The sequence below is a fragment of the Paramisgurnus dabryanus genome, chromosome 13 (genome assembly GCF_030506205.2).
Source record: "Paramisgurnus dabryanus chromosome 13, PD_genome_1.1, whole genome shotgun sequence".
NCBI classification, from domain to species: Eukaryota; Metazoa; Chordata; class Actinopteri; order Cypriniformes; family Cobitidae; genus Paramisgurnus; species Paramisgurnus dabryanus.
In genome coordinates, this window is record NC_133349.1 from 12,611,607 (window position 1) to 12,635,832 (window position 24,226).

General features: G+C 38.7%; 1 protein-coding gene across 7 annotated transcripts in view; it reads left to right on the top strand.

Annotated features, from left to right (window-relative positions):
- Positions 1-24,226, top strand: part of phactr4b (phosphatase and actin regulator 4b) — a 45,605-nt gene that overhangs the window by 13,373 nt on the left and 8,006 nt on the right. For 4 of the 7 annotated variants that reach the window (XM_065298415.1, XM_065298417.2, XM_065298418.2 and 1 more), the window contains exons 4-8: positions 11,474-11,641; positions 13,042-13,122; positions 14,385-14,828; positions 17,719-18,111; positions 23,840-23,971. In XM_065298415.1, coding sequence (XP_065154487.1) covers positions 11,474-11,641; positions 13,042-13,122; positions 14,385-14,828; positions 17,719-18,111; positions 23,840-23,971 — 1,218 coding nt within the window. Of the gene's footprint in view, positions 1-3,333; positions 3,633-7,503; positions 8,139-11,473; positions 11,642-13,041; positions 13,123-14,384; positions 14,829-17,718; positions 18,112-23,839; positions 23,972-24,226 lie in introns of those variants that run through there. The other 3 variants (XM_065298413.1, XM_065298414.2, XM_065298419.2) reach the window with 3 other exon arrangements.

A 24,226-nucleotide genomic window follows, 5' to 3' on the forward strand; every position in this document is an offset into this window, starting at 1 on the left:
CATCTACTTCAATGCAGTCACTAACTTTAGTCTCGTGCATGCGCTTCACAACAGACACGGAAAAGAAGACAATGATAAATAAAGTTGTAATTTTTGGACCAAAATTTATTTTGGATGCTTCAAAACAAACAAACTGATGTCACATGGACTACTTTGATGATGTTTTTATAACCTTTCTGGACATGGACAGTATACCGTACGTAGATTTTCATTGAGGGGCCAATAAGCTTAAACTGTGTTCTGAAGATAAACGGAGGTCTTCCGAGTTTGGAATGACACAAGGGTGAGTCATTAATGACATTATTTACATTTTTGGGTGAACTATCCCTTTAAATATGGATTCCTACAGAAGTCATTTTTGAGGCTTTCTTTTGGTCAAAATAATTTAAGGCAGAAAACGAGCTCTTTGTCTCCCTCCTGAGGAAGGACATTACAGCACTTGTGTGGATCCAACCTTGAGCAGATCTGTGCGTGGAGCTTGTTTTCCAGGTCGTGGCAGCTACAAGCTTCAGCTTCAGACAGCACACCCACAGTCTACAGTCCATTTGCTGACCTAATGCACAGTAAACAAGAAAGACTATAGGCAACCACAGCGAATAAGATTTTATAAAGTACTGTTTTTATAGTCATAAGGGTCATGAAAATATATCTTAAATAACTCCTGCACCTAAACAGCACATAAAAAAACAGATTGATCACGTTACATGTCAGTCAGACCGCTCTTCCTGCATACTGTAAGTGGGCAGTTCTTGACCTGTTTATTTATACTCTAGATAGTACCAACTTTTTGTCGCAGTCATAGGTCTGTCTGTCTCTCTCTCTTTCTCTCTCTCCTTCTCTCGCTTCTCTATTTGGAGCAGTGCCCAGTGTAGGTGCTGTAAGTGGGACAGTAAGAGCAGCAGGGCTACGGCTCGATCCACTGATTTATTTTTTGTTTCCAGCATACACGTATGGTTACTGTGGTACTTGGTTTGGAATGGTTGTAATAGTATTAGAGATTCTGAAATGACTAGGGTTAATAAAATATGGTTGCTGACACGTTTGCGGTGTATTTAGCTTTTACATGTATCACATTTTTGTGACATGTTGAACGCTATTGATCTATTTTTATTCATTATTATTTTTCCAACATTTGCTGTGCTTGCTATGTTTTTTGTTTTCTTTGTATTCTATCATTGCAGTCTCTCTGTATTGGTGGAGCGCAGTGCAACATTATTATTGCATGGTTTGGAGATTTCATAGCTGCTGCACCACAGAAAGAAAGGGTTGTTTGTGCTTGGCTCGCTGTTATTTAATGGAAGCCTCAGACATAGTTTTGAAATCCATGTTGTTTAGTCCAAGAAGCCCAAGCTTATTACAACATAAACAAAATCTATTTTAAAGCAGTATGTTTCTAAGTATAGGTATATATAGAAACAGGGTGGGCTTGTGCTGTGTTGAAGTTGGTGTTTGGATGACAGTTGACGTAATGGATTATTGTCTGCGGTCTAGAAGGTCCATAATATCTAGTGAGAGCTCATGAAAAGTATCTATAAACGGTTTCATCGGACGCACGTGCGGTGACGCGATTACGAGTCTGGTCAGAACTTTATTTTGTTTAATGGTCTGACTAGTTGCTAAATTGAATACCTCGTCGAAAATAACAATTCCTATGTAATCTACATGTTGTTTATTTTGCTTATTATATAAATGAACTACTTTAAAAGGACTTTTTGTTTTTGATTCTTAGCAGAGTTTACCGGAAGTTACGTGTGTTCCACGAAAGCCGTTTGTTTATGTTGTTACTGCTGAAAAATCATTGTTAATGCTGAAAAACCTTACTCAGTCAATGTTAAAGATATCAAAGTTATATTTTTACAGAATGTTCTTTGCATTATGTAGGATGATTTCATGCAGAAAAGAGTAAATCACAAAAAAATACTTTTTTTTACAAGCATGGTCACATAGAGGAAGCTTTTATATATGAAGAGTTTCGTTGCAAACTCAGTTTTTTTATTTTTCAGAAATCTTGTTTTTTTGGTTGTGCATTCCAATTAATATCAATTCAACTGCAGTTAGTTTGTTTTGATTTAAACCTTCATAACTTAAAAAATTCAGCTAAGTAGCACCATACAACAAAATAATAACATGATAACATAATAATAAACATGTTTTGACAAAAATGTTAAAAACAGAGTTATCTCGTTTTGCAACGAAACTCTTTATATACATTCAAGGAATCTTTAATTCTGGGATGTGGGACAGGATCATTTTGTTATTGTTTTGTTGAACACAGACTGTATAGGAAATGGGATTATGAGTGTTTTCTGCTATAGTCAAGTTACACTGCTCCGTACCTTCACATTCCCGTTTCAAGCTAATGTACTTTGCTGGATGAAATTGCATTCCTGGAATTCCTGGGGATGAAGACTTCTAATGTGTATATTAACCTCTGCTTCAGAGGAGGAGTCTAGATGCACTGACTGCTGAACATATAGATTTAATATTTAGTTGAGGATTGAGAAAAAAAGGCGTGTAATAATCACAAGGGTTTTATTTGTTTTTACTGCATTTTTTAACTTTCTGCACTGATGTAAAGTCAACAGATGTGATCACAGGTGTGTCTATATCCAATCTTTTTTTAAATGGATTTGAATGTGGCTCTTCCCATCAGAAGTAAAACTTGGATCAATCTGGTTCTTATCTCTGTTGTTTCCATACCGATGCCAAATTCTTGATTCATTTGTTGAATATTTAATTCGTTCCATTTTATATAGTTTTCATCTGAATTTAATTTCTACTTCCAAGTAAATAACCACTTATAAAGAAAGTACTATTTATAGTAAGCACTAGATTATCCAAAACTTGGTATTAACACTTGACATTTACATCATGACATCATGTATCATTACATATTTTCCTGTTGTGGCAATGTATGATATGATATGATTATCAAACAGTTTATATTAATATAGTTATGTAAATGTTTAGGTTTTTTTTGGAAGGGAGACTTCACAAATAATATCTGAGATAAAGTAAGCACTATGATGCTGTATTTAGATTAATATTTTTATGATTAATCTGATGTTAGTTGCTCTTCTGTATTCTTCGTAACTACAAAATCAAATGTCTGCCCAACAGATACCATCTTTCCTTAAACTTCTCTTTAATCTCTCTTTCCCTCTGCCTTTAATTAAAGCGCGCACACACATTGAACCTTGACCTCTGCTTTAAAGAATGATAGGCATCCGTCTGCATCTACGCCGATCTGCTTTGCTTCTCGATTTTTAAGTGGAGGCAGAGAAAGTATGATAAAGGGAGGGTCCCGTGTGGGAGAGAGGGGGTGGAGAGAGTTGCCGAAAGAGAAGTGAAGGTCTTTGGAAGCGAAAGGGCTGTTGGCATGAGATCTATTCCAAGTAGAAAAGTAAAAAGTATTGGGTTAGAAGGCAAAAACAGGCATGAGATCGACAGTAGGTAACAGGAACCGGGTTCTTTTAAGCTTTTCGGAAGGCCCGAGTTGGAGAGACTAAGCTGGCTTGCTGTCCACAGAGCTACACCTGGGCAGAAGTTGAACACGGACTTCCTTAGGGGTTGGAGCATGGGACAGACCTTAGCCCTAGAGACCGTGCCTGAAAACTCTCACACGCACTTGGGTGAGTCGGCACATTTGGATCCTGCTTTGTTTACAAAACCTTGAGGCGGAGCAGTTTATTCCAAAAGGTGTAGCCAATTAAAATAACATCTTTTGACATGGTTTACTGCTTAAAAACATCGTCAAATATGTATATTTGTGTTTGCTATATATATTTAGAGTGTTGCAGTGTGTGTTTGACCAATATTGAATTGTGAGCGAAAATGAAATTGCTCACTAAGTTTTGAAACAGAGCTGCTAACAGCAAGCATCGCCTCAGCTTGACTTCAACACAGCAGGATCTGGCTATGACTCAGCAGTGGTTATCAGCTGTAAATGGAAGGAAACCAGACATGGAGAAGGCAGGCAGGGGTGTTGGAATTTAAAGAGATCTGTGTAGTATTTTTCATCATTTTTGTCCTGTGAAATTACTGTGGAGTTTTGGAAAAGTGAAAAACTAAGTTCATCCACCTATGAAGAAGTTTTTAAAATATACTGTTAAATATAGAAATGTATCAGGACTTATTATAATATGATGATGGTTATCTGAGTACTGCTGTTTTGGACCTTTTCCAATCATCTTAGTGCCACTAATGCTCAATGTTTTCAGATTACCTGTAAGTCTGAGCAGGTGTATTTATTTATGACATTAGGTCCTTCACAACACTTAAATAAGTGTTTGTTCACAAATGGGTATGAGTTTGTGGTGGTGTTGTGGTTCTGTAGAGAATGTCATCACTGCTGTTTGCTTCACTTCTCCTAGCTGATCAACATGCAAGGATTAAAAACATGATACATTCCTAAAATAATTTAAAGTGTTATTCGGACATCTGAAGCAAAACATCCTCAAGATGGAAAATATCAACATTGACTTTGAAAACATGGTTGAAACTTAAATTTTTCTTCCATGTCTTTGTTTTTGGTCATCTTTGTGCTTCTTTATCCTTAAAAGGAATAGATTTTAGTGGACCTGTTGACCTGTCTCTAATTAAACTGTTTACCTATTTTTAACCATGGGTAAACATAATTCTTTGATCGATTTCCATGTTTTAAACTATCCTGGGTTATAGGGGTGCAACAGTTCACAAAACTCACGGTTCGGATCACTTTGCGGTTTTTGAGGCATGGATCGAATAATTTTTTGGGTTGGCCAAAAAAAGGATGGGAAAAATATAATAACAAATCAAGAAATTACAAACATTTATAAAAAAGAACAAAGTTGCACATTAAGTAAGGTCTAAAATTATCATTAGGTATAGAAATTGAATCAATTAAATAATAACACTGTATTTATTGTATTAATTAAATGTAGTTATAATTTTTTTTGAGCTTCAGAAGTGATTTTCTCTTTGTCTTGGGTTGTTTGATAAACAATGATGATACAGACTTAAGTAGGTTAATTGAGGTTACTGTCTCTTTTAGAACAAATCTTTTCTCTATACACACTTTATACATAATTAAATGTTTTTATTAGAAAAAGAATACTGTGGAGATAATTTTGTTTGTATGTTGCCTGTCAAGAACAGAAAGATTTTATGTTTGCTTGCTTTTTGAAACGCGTCTCTCCGTGTGTGCAGTATTGAGTGCCCTTACGCACACGCGCGCACACAGACAGAGGGCGAATTACAAACGGCGCAGCATAAACATTCGTCCCACATAAAAACGTTACATTGTTTTTCATTGCTCTATTAGCCGAATGTATTTTAATACACTACAGTATGAGATACATTGACGCAACTATCTAAAGTTTACACATTAAGAGTTCTGAATCTGCTGATCTTTGAAGGATGATCACCTCTGACTGAAGCTGGACCGGACATTCAATCGCACATGCGTTTGTGCGTAAAGTAAACTGCTCACTTTAGGGCCTTTTTGTGGTTAAATTGTTTAAAATCACTTGAATGTTAACATTTGCAAACTTTTGAAACGCGTTCAAATGATAAACTTTCCTTTTTTAAAATTGCATATTAATCCATGAATCACATGCGGGCCGAAACATGGGTCGTGATTCGTACAGATCACTGATAAACTGCGATCCGTTGCAGCACTACTGGGTTAGTTTTTTACTCTAGATGTTTTTCTCTAGATGACTTTTGATAGAGATCAGATGCAGAGCGATCCTTAAAACATACACAGAATTCTTTCTCTTTCACATGAAGCGTTACTTCCGGGTTGTATAAGTTGGTGGACAATAGCGGTATTGCAAAAAGCCAGAAATTCTCGTCAACGGCGGGAAAAGAGTTGATAAATTTTGTTTTATAAAATAAAAAAGTTAATAATTGTAATTTTCTTTAATCATTTATTTATTAAACACACTAAAACGTGTGTAAAATGTGTTGTTGAGTCATGGTACACATGCATGTGTGCATCAGGATAGCACCCCTACTCCTTATTTTGAGCCAGGAAAAACCCTGATAATGACTCAACTTCTCTCCAGTACAGGGTGTGAGATGACACCAAAAGTGATGGAAAACAAGGCAACAAAGCACAGCTGACATTCGCTTACTGCCGAGAGGAAGCAATCAAGTCTGTGCCATTCTTCCTCCAAACAGTATGGCTAGGTTTCATTTCACAATACAGACTTCTTTGTGCTCAGCTCACTGTTGCCTCTGTCGGCACTGTATTTGTTTCAGCTGCCGAAATGTCAGTTCACTAGAAGCATTTTTTACTTATTCCTACAACTGGAGCTTAATCTCAGCCAAGTTGACTCCTAACGTTCACCTTAGATCTGTTTTCCTAATCTGGCTTTTTGTTAGATCATTTGAAGATTTTACAAGGGTTTTTTTCGAACAAGGCGAGAATGAGAATGAGAATGCATGAGGTGTTATGTAGCGACAGGGCAGTGATTGACTCTCTATGGTTTCTCCCGGCGGAAACAGACTGTTACATAATGAAACCGGCTGCTCCAAGCTGTGCTCCTGCCTTATTACCGACAACACAACTGCCCACTCTCTCTTCCTCTCATCTGCTTGACGTACACACCTAAATCATGTAACTCTGAAATTGCATATAGATGCATCCTAATGCATGCAGTCACCGGTACATGGGCAAGAGCTTTATGCACGCGTTACCAATGCTGACTTTGCTTTGATTTGTGTGGGTTTCTTTTAAATATTATTTTAAATTACTAATTCTGTTTCTAGTATGTACATTTTCTGCTATCTGTGTGTGGTGTAAATGATTTGAAATAATTGCGTTGTTGCTTGTGCCGTAGAGGAGATTGTCAGCTTTGTTTTTTCAGAAGACAGTGGTGCTCTTCCTTAAATGGTTTGGAGTTCTTGCTGTTCCCTCTAAGTGCTTGATTGTTGCAGTCTGGTTAGGTTATGTAGCACAGAGGGTCCTTCAAACCACTTGCCCAATAGAGGGGTAAGCTGAGCTCATTATAGTGGAATAAGTAGTCGGCGCAAAAGCGGGATGCTTTACAGAATGATTTGGAGTTTGTCCAGCTTCACATTTTATTTCTGTAAGCATATTTGCTATACGCTTTACAAAGCTGTAAGCTGTACTATATATATATATATATATATATAAGCTATACAAATTTGTTACAAATTCGTACATAAACTCCCTTTACCCATAAGAATCTGTAAAACCAGCATAATGATACAGTAGTCATTCACTTTTTTAAATGATTAGTGATTCATTCTGCCAAACCACAATTGGCTTTGAAATATAAAGTGCAAGGCTATGCAATATTGTGCACATTAATGTAATTACATTTTTTATATTCTTTTATTTCTCTTTTACACAGCTGTGGACAGTGGGAGGGGGTCCTCTCTGTTCTCTTGCTCTCTTCCCTTTACTCCCTCCCTGTTTCAGGATCAGGGTGGAGTGCCGTTTCCTCCCTCTGTTTCCTAGGCCTCATCCCCCCCTCAGTTGTCCGAGGCAATGTGAATCTCTCTCTGCCATTAACGCACAGCTTCAACACAGATCGGTCTTTAAACACCCTGCGCACTAAGTGGCATCTTTAGCTACACGGTTTCATTTAAAGCCATGTCTTCCGGATCTGTTTTCATCCAGTTCACTGATCTAACCGCTGGTTGATGGTTGGTCCATTAATGGCTAATATCTCCGCTTTGGCTTCTCGTGTTCAAGTGTAATGCAGCTGGGTGATATCTACATAACGCGCTGGTCTGTTTTCTCACCAAACTTGGTGGATGTGCGTCATTGATTGTTTTTACAAAGACTGAGCTACTGGGTGTATGCTACGGCTGAGTTTTCAGGCTTTGATTGTGGATATCTGCTCGACCGCTGGTGGTCTATGTGAATTTTTTATTTTTTTGGATGGATCCAACTAGGAAGCCATACTTGAGGTTTTACACGTCCCATGTGTTGAAGAAACTTTGAGTTTTCGCGATATAATATTGTGTTAAGTCATTGTGCTCTAGGATTAATAGTTGACTTTCTGTGCTCTCAATTCTGGTGGTTTGTTTATCACTCCCTTGCTGAAGACAACAAGCGGAAACGCGAGTGTGCACTTCTATGGCTTGCTGCTTTCAAACATGTTGCCATGACAGCTGGAGTCCAGGTAGACCGATTCATTCAGACTTTTTTATGGTAGTGGGGGACTGCGAACTATTGCAGCCTTTTAACAAAATTATAAAAGTTCAAAGTTTTTAGTAAAAAAAGAAATGAAGGCATACTTTTCTACAATGTTTTTTACTGAACATTCATAAAAAATATAATTGTTTAATATTGTCTGTCAATATTGACCACTAAAAATATCGGTCCTGTTATAATAGTGTATTGCTAGTCTTTTAAAGGAATATTCCATTTTCTTAAAAGAAAAATCCAGATAATTTACTCACCACCATGTCACCAAAAATGTTGATGTTTTTCTTTGTTCAGTCGAGAAGAAATTATGTTTTTTGAGGAAAACATTGCAGGATTTTTCTCATTTTAATGGATTTTAATAGAGCCCAACATTTAATACTTAACTCAACACTTAACAGTTTTTTTCAACAGAGTTTCAAAGGACTCTAAATGATCCCAAACGAGGCATAAGGGTCTTATCTAGCAAAACGATTGTCATTTTTGACAATAAAAATAACAAATATACACTTTTAAAGCACAACTTCTCGTCTAAATCTGGTCCAGCACGACCTTACGTAATTGGTTAGTGATGTAGGGAGGTCACGTGTTACATATATAAAACGCACATTTGCGGACCATAACAATAAACTGACACAAAGACATTTAATTAGTATCAGTTGACATACAACAACGTAGGAACGGTCCTCGTTCTCAACACTTGTAATCACTGGGGCAGTGTTTTGCGTTTGTCCTCTGTGACCTCTTGACGTCATGACGTATTGCGTGGGGTCACGTTGGCGCATCACGACCGGATTTAAACGAGAAGTTGTGCTTTAAAAGTGTATATTTGTTATTTTTATTGTCAAAAATGACAATCGTTTTGCTAGATAAGACCCTTATGCCTCGTTTGGGATCATTTAGAGTCCTTTGAAACTCCGTTGAAAAAAAACTGTTAAGTGTTGAGTTAAGTATTAAATGTTGGGCTCTATTAAAGTCCATTAAAATGAGAAAAATCCTGCAATGTTTTCCTCAAAAAACATAATTTCTTCTCGACTGAACAAAGAAAGACATCAACATTTTGGATGACATGGTGGTGAGTAAATTATCTGAATTTTTCTTTTAAGAAAATGGAATATTTCTTTAAGTAGGGATAATGTATAGGCAGCCAGTTGTTATCGCATAAATGAGCAGTAATACATTATCCCCCTTATTACACGGCTATTTACCTCATAAGTAAGGTAAGGAACATTACTTATTGATTTTAATATTTAACGTTTTTTGGTTTTAAGAGAAGACGTTCAAATGGCACGAACAAGCTATGAAGTTTAATTTAATTTGTTAATATAATGTCATACATGTTATTAAAAAACATATTTATTTATATATTTTGTGTAATATTACACTGTACCTGTCAAAATAATTTGCAGCATCCAGGTTACCGTGTGTAATTAAATTTGAGCGTTTGGTATCTGGGAATAACAAACCTGCTAATGTCTTGAGTCGTGTAATTATGTGAAATTAATATCCATCCTTACATGTTGTTGTTGTTGTTGTTGTTGTTGTTGTTGTTGTTTGCTTGCTGTACTCAATTATGATGATGATAAACCATCTTCGTTGTAGTTTTTTATATCGATACCAATGTTCCAAAAGCAATTTAGCTGATTGCCTGATATGAGGTTGATATTGTTGATATTAACACTTTTCAAGTTTTTAATATTCTTCTTAACATGGACGTGGACAAATAGGGATGCTTTATGCAAATGTATGTTTATTATTAGTGAAAGAGTCAGCAAAAATAATTTTGAATAAAAAATCCAGTTAAAGATTTTTTTTTAGGTTCAAAAACAAAATCATTGCATCCATACCTTAAAATCACTGGTTATCAGGGACGTGCACAGGGGGGTTGCTCAGGTTGCCCGGGCAACTGCCCATATGCCCTTCTCGACTCAAGTTGCCCTTCCGAGGTGGAAAAAAATTAATTTTACATTTACTTCGTTTACACTATGCAGCATTCCTTCGTTACTGTATTTTAATTAATTACGAAATTTGTCAGATTTGGGAAAGTCAGATTTTCATGATATGTTCCCTTTAACATAAAGCAAGTCCTGCACTTCATTTTCTAATTCCTGCATGTTTTAAAACTGAAACCAAAACCTCAAACGCACAAGTGGATGGACACGCCTCATTTGTATTAGATTAGGCATTTAGGAAAACATACAAATCAATATAATTTTAGATGTTTGATGACTATTTACTATTTATCAAACAGTGAGCTAGGTCAAGGATCAAACAGAAATTGCATGTTGCGTTTATCACACGTTAATAAAATAAAATCAGTGGTGTTAAAATAAATAATGTTAACCCGTTAATGTTAACGTTAATTTTGACATCTCAAAATGTATGAGATATATATGAATTCAAATATTATTATTATTATTATTATTACCATGCAATATTCGTGTATCTTCCACCTCACACCATCCACAAATTTAATAATTCCAAATATCGGCATAATATATTGGTCTGCCACAATTTAGCATACAAAGAGTACAGTGAGGCCCAGCCGAACCGAAGGTTCAAAGCCACGTTCAGCACTCACTTCAGCTGGCCAGAGATGTGAGATTATGAGTCTGTTGGCGGTGAGCTGGTTTGAGAAGAATGTAAGTGTGTAACATGGGGAAACGGTGGCTCCCGGCCAGCTCACCATGCTGAGATTGGGTCCGTTATGGGGAACCGTTTGCCTTCTTACGAAAGCTGGCAGAAAACACTTTGTTGGGGTTTAAGACAACAGTGACTCTTGTGAGACTCAGCAATTTATTATGTTTTGATATTGAGGTTGTAGAAAGGCTGTGGTGTCAAGTGTTTTTGCATTAGGGTGTCTTTGGGCCCAAGCCAGCACACATGCGAGGACACAGCTGCTGAGTAAATGCATACGTGACAGCATGTTTGTAGTAAAGCATGTGTTTTGTTAACGTTTGATGGGGCTGTATGATATAATGTATCTATTGTGCAGAAACTTATTAACATATTATATAAAATGCATCACATCAGGACACATTGAGTTATGTTAACCACTGGTTCTCAGTTATTAAAAGTAGAAATGATGAAACTTCATGTTAAGCAATGAGAAAAGCTTGCCTTTGTTCTAAACAACTTGAGGGCACAAGTTACCCGACATAAATATTTTGTAATATTAATAGTGAAGTACAAAGATTTCATGACTTGTGCAATATTCCAAGTGGTTTAAAGCCATAGCTTTGATCATTAATCAGTGATCTGCCCTGTGATTGGCTGATCAGCCAGGACTCTAATTCTTTGTATCTTCACCAGATGAAGGTGACCATCAGCACAGCACGACAGGGAGTGAAGGGGGTACACCGGGGGATGGCACCCCACCCCCTAAACGCAAGGGCAAGTTCTCCACCCTCGGGAAGATCTTCAAACCCTGGAAGTGGAGAAAGAAGAAAAGCAGCGAGAGGTTTCAGGAAACTTCAGAAGGTCCTTTGTTCTGTACTTGTTATGTGTTTGTAGGAAAATATTAGTGTTACTGCAGCCTTTCCTTTTTCTTAGATCACACGTTAATGTTTGTTTTCTTTTCATTTGCCAATATAAATGTTGTTTGGAGCATTCTCCCATATTGTTAGTGGTACATGATTAATACCAAAGTGCTTTTTTGCATTGTTGTGTTTGACACATGAAAACGTCTTTGGTTACGTATATAACTGTTGTTCCCTGAGAAGGGAACGAGACGCTGTGTCTCCATTGCCATACTTCCTGCATCCCTGAAATGCCGTCTTTGGCAATATTTTTAGATAGCGGTATACTTCCTGGCTCCTGTGTCACCCTATCTTTGTCGTTAAGCTTCACCATTGGTTGAATCTGATATACACATTCACATTCCACTTACCCCTGGAGGCGTCCCCCCAAAGTGTCACCGCAGTGACGCAGCGTGAGTTCCCTCGAAAAGGAACTGTAACAATGTATTTTAAAAGGTAACACAATGACACATTGCTCTCACTTGAAATGTGTCCCCACATTTCGTCCTTGAATTTGAGGGTATTGGACCTGAAAAAAGTCCTTGAAAGGTCATTTGAATTTGAAATTAACTAAGGTGTGGGAACACTGTATAAGCATTTAAAGCGAACAGTTTAGCACGTGTGCTTAAAAAGTCTAGAATTTTTATGATATTATCCTACACTACACAGGGAATTATATGGAGTTTTTCCAGAAAACTTCTTGCACAAAATAGCACATTCAATGACCCCGTATCTTTATATATATATATATATGTTTTCAAAACTTCCCAGGGCCTTGAATTTTTTCGCCCTGATTCACAAAATTTCAAGGACCCGTGGGACCACTGTAATATCATCTGTATGTGAATGTTGATTCAGCCAAAATGCTTTTTTGCATAGTTGTGCTTGACACATGAAAACGTCTGGGGTTATGTATGTAACTGTTGTTCCCTGAGAAGGGAATGAGACGCTGTGCCTCCCTTGCCATACTTCCTGCATCCCTGTAATGCCATCTTTGGCAATATTTCCGATAGCGATATACTTCCTGGCTCCCGCTTCACCCTCTCTTTGTCATCAAGCTTCACCATTGGCTGAATCCGATATACATATTTAGACGCACTTACCGTGGAGGTGTCCCTAAAGTGTCATCACAGTGACGCAACGTGAGTTCCCTCAAGGGAACTGTAACAATGTATCTTAACAGGTAACACGATGTAACCTTGCTCTCACTTGAAATGTGTCCCCACATTTAGTCCTTGAATTTGAGGGTATTGGACCTGGAAAGTCCTTGAAAGGTCCTTGAATTTGAAGTTAACTAAGGTGTGGTAAACCCTGCATCTGTAGTGGTGAATTAATCTCTTTGTGTTTATGTATCCCTCACAGTTTTGGAAAGAAAGATGTCGATGAGAAGACCAAGGCAGGAACTGATAGATCAAGGAGTGCTTAAAGAGCTTCCGGAGAATGGTGTGTGTACCTGGTATTCATAACATTAGATAGGAATACAAGTACATTTTTGACCTGGTGGGGAAATTTTTAAATCCCCAAGAGGAAATCAAACAGATTGATGTTTTTTGAATATCTGAAATAGCAGAAAGTTTTTGTGTGGGTTGGGGTTTGGGTTAGGGAAGGAAATGGAATACAGTTTGTCTATTAAATGTCCCCACAACTAATGGAAACTAGAATGTGTGTCTGTGTGTATGCGTCTGTGTCTCGTGTGTGCGTGTGTCTGTGCGCATGCATCTATGTCGTGTGTGTGCCTGTTTGTGTTTGCATGCACAGATTGCAGATTCATTGTCTGCCATTATGTTACATAAATGTTTAAAATGAGCAAAATAAATAATGTGACATGATGGAAATGTTTAATATTTAGAAAATTACAGAACATTTCTGTAATGCATATACATATTAACTGTTGGACACCATTAGTAGACGAATAAATTAGTGAGTGTCAAAAGATTTATTATCTATGCCACAGTGTCAAAAGCTAAATATATATGCGTGTCAGGCGGAGGTTTGCTCCTGTAATTTGTCACTATATTCCTTATGTTATACTCCCACTGTGATTTGTAAAGGGAATTGGAGATTGCCAAAAAGGCCTCAGGCTTTATAGAAAAAAACAAACATTTGGAATGATTTAAAAATGGGTGGCATCAATTACTGCTGAATCACAGTTGCTCTGTGCCTCAAAGCTGTTTTGATACATTGTCCGCTTGTCAGATATCCCGCGACAAAGATAGACACGCACTCCAGCGAGGCTGTATATCATCAAAGCTTCCTTCATGTGACAGCAGTCTAAGAACTGAGACAAATTCTGCACTTTTTGAGTCGGACAAAGTGTGGAAATGTATATTTGATGTCTTGTTTATACTTGGGAAGAAAATGGCATGCCGTTATTCTTGAGACAAGAAAGTAGAGCAAATTGCACCCAGCAGCAAAAAGTTTTAAAAGTCATACCGGCTGCTTTGAAGACCTATTTATACGTGAGCTGCTCTTGTAACCTCTATGAGATGTTTGAGGTAAAACAACCTCTACTTTATCAGAGCCACAGGCTTCTTTGTTTCTTCCTAACCTCATTTAAAAGGATTTCACAAGTCTGCACAGCAATGCACGAATTAGCAATGTGAACATGTGTCAGGCTTTTATGTATTGTAGCACAGTTTTGACCAATCATCATCTTGACTGCAGCTATTTCTAATGCAATTTTTGTAAACTTGATATTTTTACAGAAGCAGTTGAGGCTCATAGCCATAAGATGCCCTATGTGAAGAATGGTCACACTTTGCCTGTAGGAGGAGGTGGGGTTAGTGGAGGTCTGGAGCAAGTTCATTCACCCTCGGAATCAGAATTTAGGGTCAATCCCGTCTGGCTGCCACAACCTGACGACCGGAGGGGCCGTTCCCCCTCTGATGGAGATCATCGTGGGGCTTTGGGACCACGGGTGTCCAGTCAAGACGAAAATAGGGAAGGCAGGAGAAGCGGCTGGGCTTCGGGGACAGAGGACTGGAAATCTAATATGGCTTGGCAAGGAGGACGATTACACCCTGATATGGATAAAAGACCAGGGTTAATGAAAGCCCCATCCGAGGATGGGCGCAGGACTCGTCCCGATTCGGACTGGAAGCCGACACTTCCCCGGCATTCGTCAGTTGAGGATGGAAGAGGTCGGCGAGGTGTGTAGTTTCTTTGTTTATGGCCCTGTTTATTAATGGCGCTATTCCATTGCATAGTACGCCACGGTTCGGGTCGGGTTGCTTACTTTTGGGTGCTTTTTCACTGGGTACTCAATACTTTTTTTTTAGTACCGCCTCGGTTGGTTTTCCAAGCGAGCTGAGCTGATACTAAAACGTGATGTGAAAACACTGTAGATAACTGATTGGTCTGAGAGAATCGTGACGGGCGTTATGCTAATCGCAAGATTAGTTTTACCTTCGTGCGTGCGCTGTCTCGCGCAAACCTGTTGTCATCTGTGCATTGTTTTAAGTTCCCAAACTCTTTTAGTGGTGAAAAACATCCAGATGTTGAGAATCAGGAAAACCATACCAGTTTTTTCCAGACTTGTGGTTTGTGGCGGTACATTTGCGATGCTAACGTTGCATGCACAGCATTTTGCAACTTAAATGAGGCTCAGCGGAGCACGTCGTCGACTGATGCCGCAGGTGTTTGTACAAAAACTGTCATGTGAGACAGAGGTAGTGATAAACTAATGTGCAAACATCTATTTGTGGTGGTCAGTTTAGATTTTGTGGCGGACTGAGAAATAGGGTGGCCATTCGTGCCAGTTCCGCCGGACACGTCCCGAACATGTTTTCGGGTTTGTTCTCCAGAAGTCGCGTTGCTCGACCACATATACGTCATCGAGGTTCTCACATTTTAGTTAAAATCCATTAGAAAATTAAGATTTATTTATTTTAAGACATACAATCATTGTAGTTTCATTGTTACCTTGAAATGTAACGGTTGCTTTTTTTAAATTAAACCCGAAATAATAAACCTTGATGACGTATGGGGTCGAGCAACGCGACTTCCGGAGAACGAACCCGAAAACATGTTCGGGACGTGTCCGGCGGAACTGGCACGAATGGCCACCCTACTGAGGAATAAATTAATGTATGGGAACGTATAGCATTCCAACAACGCTCTCACATGTATGATGTCACAGCAGTAGGCAGCGCAAATATAACGACACGCCTTTAATCCCTCCCACTCCGAAATGTTACTAAACTCGATGGAAAAGCTAACCATGGCAAAGTGATGTGAGCTGATCCTACCTGACCCGTGGGGTACTATGCAATGGAAAAGCGCCATAATATCACAACTTCATAAGTAGTCAGGTGAGACACATTACTGTTTACACCTGGTAGTAACCTCCTAAATGCAACACAAGAGACATTTTGGGTCACTTTTCCTGTCTTTTCTCCATACTTTTGTCATTTTCTGTTCTGTTGGACCGAATGGAGACAGTGTGCCTGTGTTCCCATGGGTCCTGCTCCAGCTAAGGTTCTTATTTAGGAAGTGAGCACAGCTAAGCTGAATTCTCCTGCTCTTTCCTAATTAATAAACCGCTGTCACCTCAATCCTCCTCAAAGTGAACATTATCATTTAGTCCCAAACCCTTCCTTTGGAGACCGATTTGTCCTTCCACTAGGACTGATCTGATTTAGATTATTCAGGCTCTATTTCAATATACTCCCCTGCATTTTATAACAAGATGAGCACATTTATTTTTTTGAGTCTTTTCCCCAATAGATCCACTTTATGTGTCTCTCTCTTCCACCTGGAAGTAATATAGATACTATAAATCCCATTGAATTTAAAACATCAACATTGAGGATTGTTTGAGAATGAAACAGCTGATTGGCAGATTAAAGAAAGCTTTCAGATGTACAAGACTTTTACTTCTTTAGATGGCTAAGATAGATCCTTTAAACCATCTGCTGAACAATCAGATTTCTTTACTCATTGAAATGCATCACACATATTCAAGGCAGTCAGATCAAAAATTAAATCTACGATAAAATCTTGTTTTTAGTGGACCAGAAGTGATATGACAAGCAATGGTAGTGACAAAATTGTACTAAATCTAATACATGCTTACTGTGGACAGTAGAAAAAAGCCTGGAGTATAGTTTGTGTTTTATGTATAGTTTGTATTTAATGTACGTGCACGGTGCAAAGCTAGTGTATTTGACTCGTATGTGTACATAGACGTTTGACGCATGCACATTGGGACAAAATGCAATGCCTTTCCTGACCTATATACATTATCTTGACCATGCTCTCCTGACCTCATGTACAAAGTATGAGCTGTTACCAAATCCGGCACTATTCTGATGACGAAACTTGCATTACGCACACTGTATGTGGACTCTTGCATATGCGTTAAAACTGAACTATACTTCGAGCTTAAAGGGATAGTTCACCAAAAAATGAAAAATTCTGTCATTTTCGAATCCTCATGTTGTCCTAAATCTGTATGATTTTTTTACTGATAAACAAAGATGGAATTCAATGGGTACCATCAACTGTGTGTTTACCATCATTTATTAAAATATCTTCTTTATCATTTATCACAATTCTTCTATAATATTTGTTTTTCCTACTATGAAAGTCAATGGTTACAATCAAATGTTTGCTTACGATCATTTATCAAAATATCTTCTTTTGTGTTCATCAGTAAAAAGAAACTCATACAGTTTTAGAATAATGTAAGGATGAGTAAATGATGACAGAATTTTCATTTTTGGGTGAACTATCCCTTTAAGGCATGCTGGAAGTCGAGATCAATTTTGGAAGCACCTGTTACGCTATGGACATGTATATCAAATACTACTGAAATACTGTTTTCTCAGATATTAGCAATTTATATTATGTTATTGCTAATATTTATTATAACTATTAATAGACTACTTTTATTATCGTTATATCGATGTCTTTCTGTGTCATGCTCTTACACCATATTTTATTTCCAGTTATATCCATGACATTTTAGCAGTGTGTTCATTTACACATTAAAATTAATTTTCTTTATAATTGAATATATATCTATTTTTCCCTATATAGAGTCTGACAGCAATCAGTATGTTCCTAACTCGGAGGCTCAAAGGGACACGCTCCGGGAACCCCTGCCCCCCAAACAATCTGTAATGCCCCCAAAGTGGCTGTTGACCTCCCCCCCGGAACCCGGTGTCAACAGTTTGCCACGCACCCCTGTCCACAACCACACTGCTGCTTTCTCCTCTTCCTCAGCCTCGTCCAACTCCTCCTCGGCTGTCAGCACAACCGGAAAAACTCTACGAAATGTCTCTTCGGCTGGCGTCAGCACGCAGGGTGCCGTTCCCCTCACCACCTCCTCAGCGCCGTCCTCTATGAGCAACGCCCCGGTTCAACCTCCCAAACATCCCCCTCTCCCTCCACCCAAGCCAATCAACCGTACCAACAACCCAGGCATGTTGGGTAAGTGATCACAAACATGTCATGCGAGATATAATATGACCTCTATAAAAGTCAATGTAGTTACCAGAAACCATTCATCCACGTCCTCGTGCCAGCTCTCATGTTAGAAGCCTTGTGGTTAATCATAGAGTCGCAGGCATTTACACAAGAACAGCCCAAATATACAGACCACACTAATAGGGATGTGCATTTATGTCATTTTTTCATTTCGATTAATCCATAGGTCTGAAGAACGAGTACTCGATTAACTGGGGGCGGGGCAATCAAAGGGGCGGGGCTTACACGTCATGGTGAAAATGAAAATATTTTTATTAAAAACACTCAAATAAAACTTAATTTCGAAAAAACTATGACAGAACAATGAACACATACTAGAGTTTTAATGAATTAAATGTTTTCAACAGAAACAGGAAAAGCTGCGTGATGGAATGAAACTAAAGGGTTAACAAACACAAACCGAAGCGCTTTCTATATGACGCACTCTGCATAATATTAAGCCTTTATACAACACAAATGCACAACGTCCATCTATCTGCATAAATGCAAGACTTCAACTAAGTTTTCAACTAAGTTATCTAAAAAAAAGAAAGTTTAACTCCCTTTGTGGATGTGCATCATAAACAGCGCACTTTTAAACACGTCCAGTCAAAGCACAAGCTTCATAACATTAAGCAGCTTTAAGTCTTTTGCTATCATTTTAGCATTTAGCTGTGTCGTGTCGTCCTCTTACCTCAGTCAACATGTAATGGTAATGCTCGTATGGCTCTCTGGTATCTCTTGACATTTGATGTTTAAATATGAGATGATAACCCATTGAACTTTTGACAGCGCTGTACATTTTGCAACTGACTGACTGTATTTCCGAAGATCACGGCATCCTTTTAAAGCATAGTGCCTCAGTGATGTGAGGTGTGACCGGCTTCGCGGGCTCGCGGGCTGCCGCGCATTACGCAGACCGGCGGGTTGCTGATGCGCGGTCGCGCGGAATCTGTTTGTTTTTGAATCACGCATGGTAATGCTACTGATGTCATACGTCGGTCTGCGTAGCTCGACACGACGTCAAACACGCATCTCCAGACCCAGTCTTTACTACCACATGCGCTCGTAACGCTAACCAGACACCCAAATGCCGCCATATCCACAATAAATAAATAAATAAACCCACATGATCATCGTTTTCGTGATCGATCATCGATGCCACGTTCGAGTACTCGAGCAATCGAGTACTCGTGCCCATCCCTACACACTAACCATATGCTTACATGCTGGAGCGTTTTTAAAGGTGATGCGTGTCATTTTTGCCAAACAGAATTGCAAAAAGTATTGTTTCCGAGCAATTGTCAGACACTCCATCATTATTTACTGAAAACAGATGGGGTCATTGTGTCTAAAACAGCCTTTTTTTAGTCACTGAGGCAACACAAATCTTCTACACTGCCTTGTACTATCCATATCTCAACCAGCCATTGAGTATGTCAGTCATGTTTCTGAAAGGCAGTGCTTTATGCGTGTTGTTTTATTTATTAGAACTGTACTTGTTTTGATCATTGTCATTTATAGCAGAAAGCAGGCAGTAGCTCTATTCTGCCTTTTGTTCACACAGGACGCGTTCCGTAAATGTAACGGCAATGTTACTAGGTCCCCTTTACGGGAGCAAACCAAGAACATTTAAAGGACGTGTTTGTGTTTACACAGAAGGCTCTCTGTCCATTTTTTAAGGATGTTTTTCGGGATCCAAGTGCTGTGTGAATGGGGTTTTAGTGTTTAACTTTTTAAATGTAATTTTAAATAAATGGTGGGGGGGGGTTGGTGCTCCTCAGCCCACCTGTCTATAATTTTCAAGTGTTCCTAAAGACCTGTATCCAAAATCAGTGCAGGTCTGAACTAACATTACTTAGTAAAATTAATGTATGCAATGTTAGCTAGAGATCCTTGAATTTTTGCTTGACTGCCAAATCCGCACAGTTCCGGTTATGAATGCTCACGGTCTACCCTCATCTTAAGGAAATAAAACATTTATTTTCCACAAGGTATTTTTCTAGAGATCAGTTTAGTCGTTAACCAGACCGGTAAACAAGCAGAGACCGGAAGTTAAAGGTCCAGAAGCTTTGATTGTTTTTACGGTGCACAATATAGACGGTATAAGCAGTAACAACATAAACAAGTGGCAAACTGGTAAACTCCGCTAAGAATAAATAACAACAAAATCCGTTTACAGTAGTTTATTTATATAACAAGCAAAATAAACAACAGGCAGATTACCTAGGAAACCAAAACATTTGTTATTTTCGACAAGGTATTTGTTTAAGAGTTCAGTTTCAGCAACTAGTCAGACCATTAAACAAACAGAAACCGGAAATAAAGTTTGACCAGACACGTAATCGCGTCACCGCACGTGTGTCAGATGAAACGGTCTATAACGTGTTTCTGTTTCGAGTGTAAAAAAATCTATATTTTTCACACAATTGACTTATCTCTATATCGTTGTTTTCACTGTCCTAAAAACTGGCTGATGTCTTTCTTGTTCTATGAAGTCACTTGTTCAGAAATACGTAATGAGTTTGGATTGTGTAGCTGGTTTAGTGTGTTGTTGTGATACGATAGCAGCTTAGCTTAGCTGGCGACTGACGTATTCGTGTGGGCAGAGGTTAGTCAAAAATTCTTATATATATAATTTTGCAGGCATTATTTATGCTCTAACACCAACCTTACACACCAACTAAAGTTTGAAAAATGAGATCACGAAAACGGCCGCTTTAACCTCGGGTTAGACGAGCAACCGCGTCAACACGCATGCGTCCAGTGAAACCGTCTATATACAACTCAGCTTTCCTGTATTTTTATTGTATTAAGGTTCCCATTCTTTCTGTGTTTTTGAAGCTTTGATTGTGTTTACAGTTCACAGTATAACGTGTTCATGTTTCACATGTAAAAACATATTATTTTCCACACAATTTACTTATCTGTATAGGGTCGTTTTCACTGTCCTCAAAACAGGCTGATGTCTTCCTTGTTCTATGAAGTCCCTCCTTCAGAAATACGTACCGAGTTCTGATTGCGTAGCTTGTTTAATCTGTTGTGATTTGATAGCAGCTTAGCTTGATGTTAGCTTAGCTGGCAGCTGACGTTTTCCTGTGGGCAGAGTTTTGTCAAACACTTTTTGCTTTGACGTCATTCAGCCGGGAAGTAGAGGGCAGTAGTCCAAACCGGCCGTTCGCTGTAGGCTTTGAAAGGCGAATTCTGTTAAGAAAGTATATCGCCTGGCACTGAACTTTGAGCTTTATCATTTTACAGGTATTATTTATTCTATTATTGCAACATTACAAACTAACTGGGGTTTAAAAAATGGGATCAGGAAGAATGTGACCTTTAACTTTCTGAATTTGTCAGCTTCTCAGTTCCTATGACCTCATGGGATAGAAAAGTGTCCATTATTGGTGGAAGCAGTAGACCATCTGCGAAATCTCTGACATACTCTTTTTGCACACTGAGGTTTCAGACAATACTGTACATTTCACAGGCTTCTGACATAATATAGTATAGAAGTAGGCGATTCCAGACAAATGGCTTGATTTAGATTTGATCAGGATTTTTTTTAAAGGCTGGAGGTAAACTCTGGAGTACAGTGGCTCTTCAGGGACCCTATTCAACATGTTTATTTCATGCTGTTGCTAATAAAGAATGATTGTTGAGTCAGCTGCCCACATACCATCTCAAAACACCTCTGTAACGGGAGGCGATGTCACAGCTATTGACTTGTTGCTGAAATCTTATCACTTAGAAATGGAATAGAGGTTCACGCTTAATATTTATCACTTTAGGCAGAGGCCTGTTTTGCCCGATTATTGCTGAGGGTAAACAAAAGTTCACTTTTTACACTTGTGCGTTGTACTTCTGGAGCAAAAGCTACAAGTATCCTTCCACCAGTAGCTACCGGGTTAATGTAAATGCGGTTTACACCTAAAAAACCTATGAAATAATGGTTTAGTGGGTCATACCCACGTAGAATACAATTTATTCATCAAAGAATAACTAGATGTTGTGTCTGCTTAACGCAATACTAAATATGTGTTCTGACTTTGTTGTGTTATTAACCACTCAGCCAAATTTGAATGCTAAAAACACCAAGTAAATAAAATAAGTTATTAAAATCTTGGAAAAATATTCTTTGTTCTGAAACGCTGGGGCCGTGTCTGCTGTAAGCACTGAAACCACGCCCACTCGTGGGAATCCTGCCAGCTCGCGATTAAGCAGTTGATTCACAGACGCTAATGCACTCTACTTATATTATTATGGGCGGGGCCATGCTCGGAAGCTTCGGTGCATCATCAAGCCATGATTATTTTAGGCCTGCCCCAAAAATCCTCAACTCAGAAATTGTGAAGAACTGCTTAACTATCCAACTCCACAGTTCAGTACATGTTTCACAGTCTTTGTAACGTGTCAGCGATACATATCTAAGGTTTAAATTGATTTTACATGGACTTTAAGGGATAAGTGCATTTTCTTAAAAAAAATCCAGATAATTTACTCACCAGCATGTCATCCAAAATTATGTCTTTTTTTTGTTCAGTCGAGAAGAAATTATGTTTTTTGAGGAAAACATTCCAGGATTTTTCAAATTTTAATGGACTTTAATGGACCCCAACACTTAACAGTTTTAATGCAGTTTAAAATTGAAGTTTCAAAGGACTCTAAACAATCTCAAACGAGGCATAAGGGTCTTATCTAGAGAAACGATTGTCTTTTTGGGAAGAAACATAAAAAATTTGCACTTTTTAACCACGACTTCTCGTCTATCTTCGGTCCTGAAAGCGCCAGCACGACCTAATGGCGTATTGACGTAGGGAGGTCACGTGTTACATATATGAAACGCACATTTGCGGACCATTTTAAACAATAAACTGACACAAAGACATTAATTAGTATCATTCGACATACAACAACGTCGGAATGGTCCTCTTTCTCCACACTTGTAAACACTGGGGCGTAGTTTCGATACGTCATCCATGACCTCTTCACGTAATGACGTATTACGTGAGGTCGCTCTGGCGCGTCACAGGACCGGAGATAGACGAGAAGTTGTAGTTTAAAAGTGCATTTTTTTATTTTTCTTGCCAAAAAGGACAATCGTTTCGCTAGATAAGACCCTTGTGCCTCGTTTGAGATTGTTTAGAGTCCTGTGAAACTGCAATTTTAAACTGCATTAAAACTGTTAAGTGTTGGGGTCCATTAAAGTCCATTAAAAAGAGAAAAATCCTGGAACGTTTTCCTCAAAAAACATAATTACTTCTCGATTGAACAAAGAAAGACATCAACATTTTGGATGACATGGTGGTAAGTAAATTATCTGGATTTTTTTAAGAAAATTGACTAATCCTTGAACATTAAACGTCGTCATATCTAGGTAAAGATGAATTGATCTATACAGCCTGCAACAATCATGCTTACATCAGCATTCTCAAGTTATTCCTTTTGTGTAGAGTCCGTTTTTAAGATGTTGTTGTGTGTATATATCTCAGCCAAAAGTGGATCTGGATATATCTATAGCTTTATCTGCTTCTATACTTCATACATCCATGTAAAAACTCATTGTGTGCAGTTTCTTCATCGCGCCCATCCATGTGACATTTACAGTCATTTAGAGGAGTAATTCGTCCGTGCTTTGTAAAAGTATTGTTCTTGTGAGGTTTGACGTCCAGGAGCTGTGTTTTTTGTCCCCCGTCAGCCTCCACCCTGCAGGGGGGTGATGGCAGCGAGTTCCCTCTATACTGGTCCTGTTGGAAGCGTGAAGGCGACTATGACGTCTACCTGTCACTGCCTGTATACCTCTGCCGGCGGGCAGGAGGCATGCGCACAGGTAAACGTCAAGGCCAGGCCTGTCGCCAAGGCTGCCGGTGTCGCTCTATGTGCCCGCCTCATCTTCCTCACATCCAGTGTAGCATGTCTTTAGAGTCGCCTGAGAGTGTGACTAATGCGCCAAGTGGCCTTGCTTGCTTTATTTCTTGTCTGTTCTCTACCTTTTCTTCATAATTTTCTCAAATGCACCCACGCTGCATGTTTCTGGCACTGAAGCTGTCGCAGTTAGAACATTGGCACACTATTAACAGGTGCT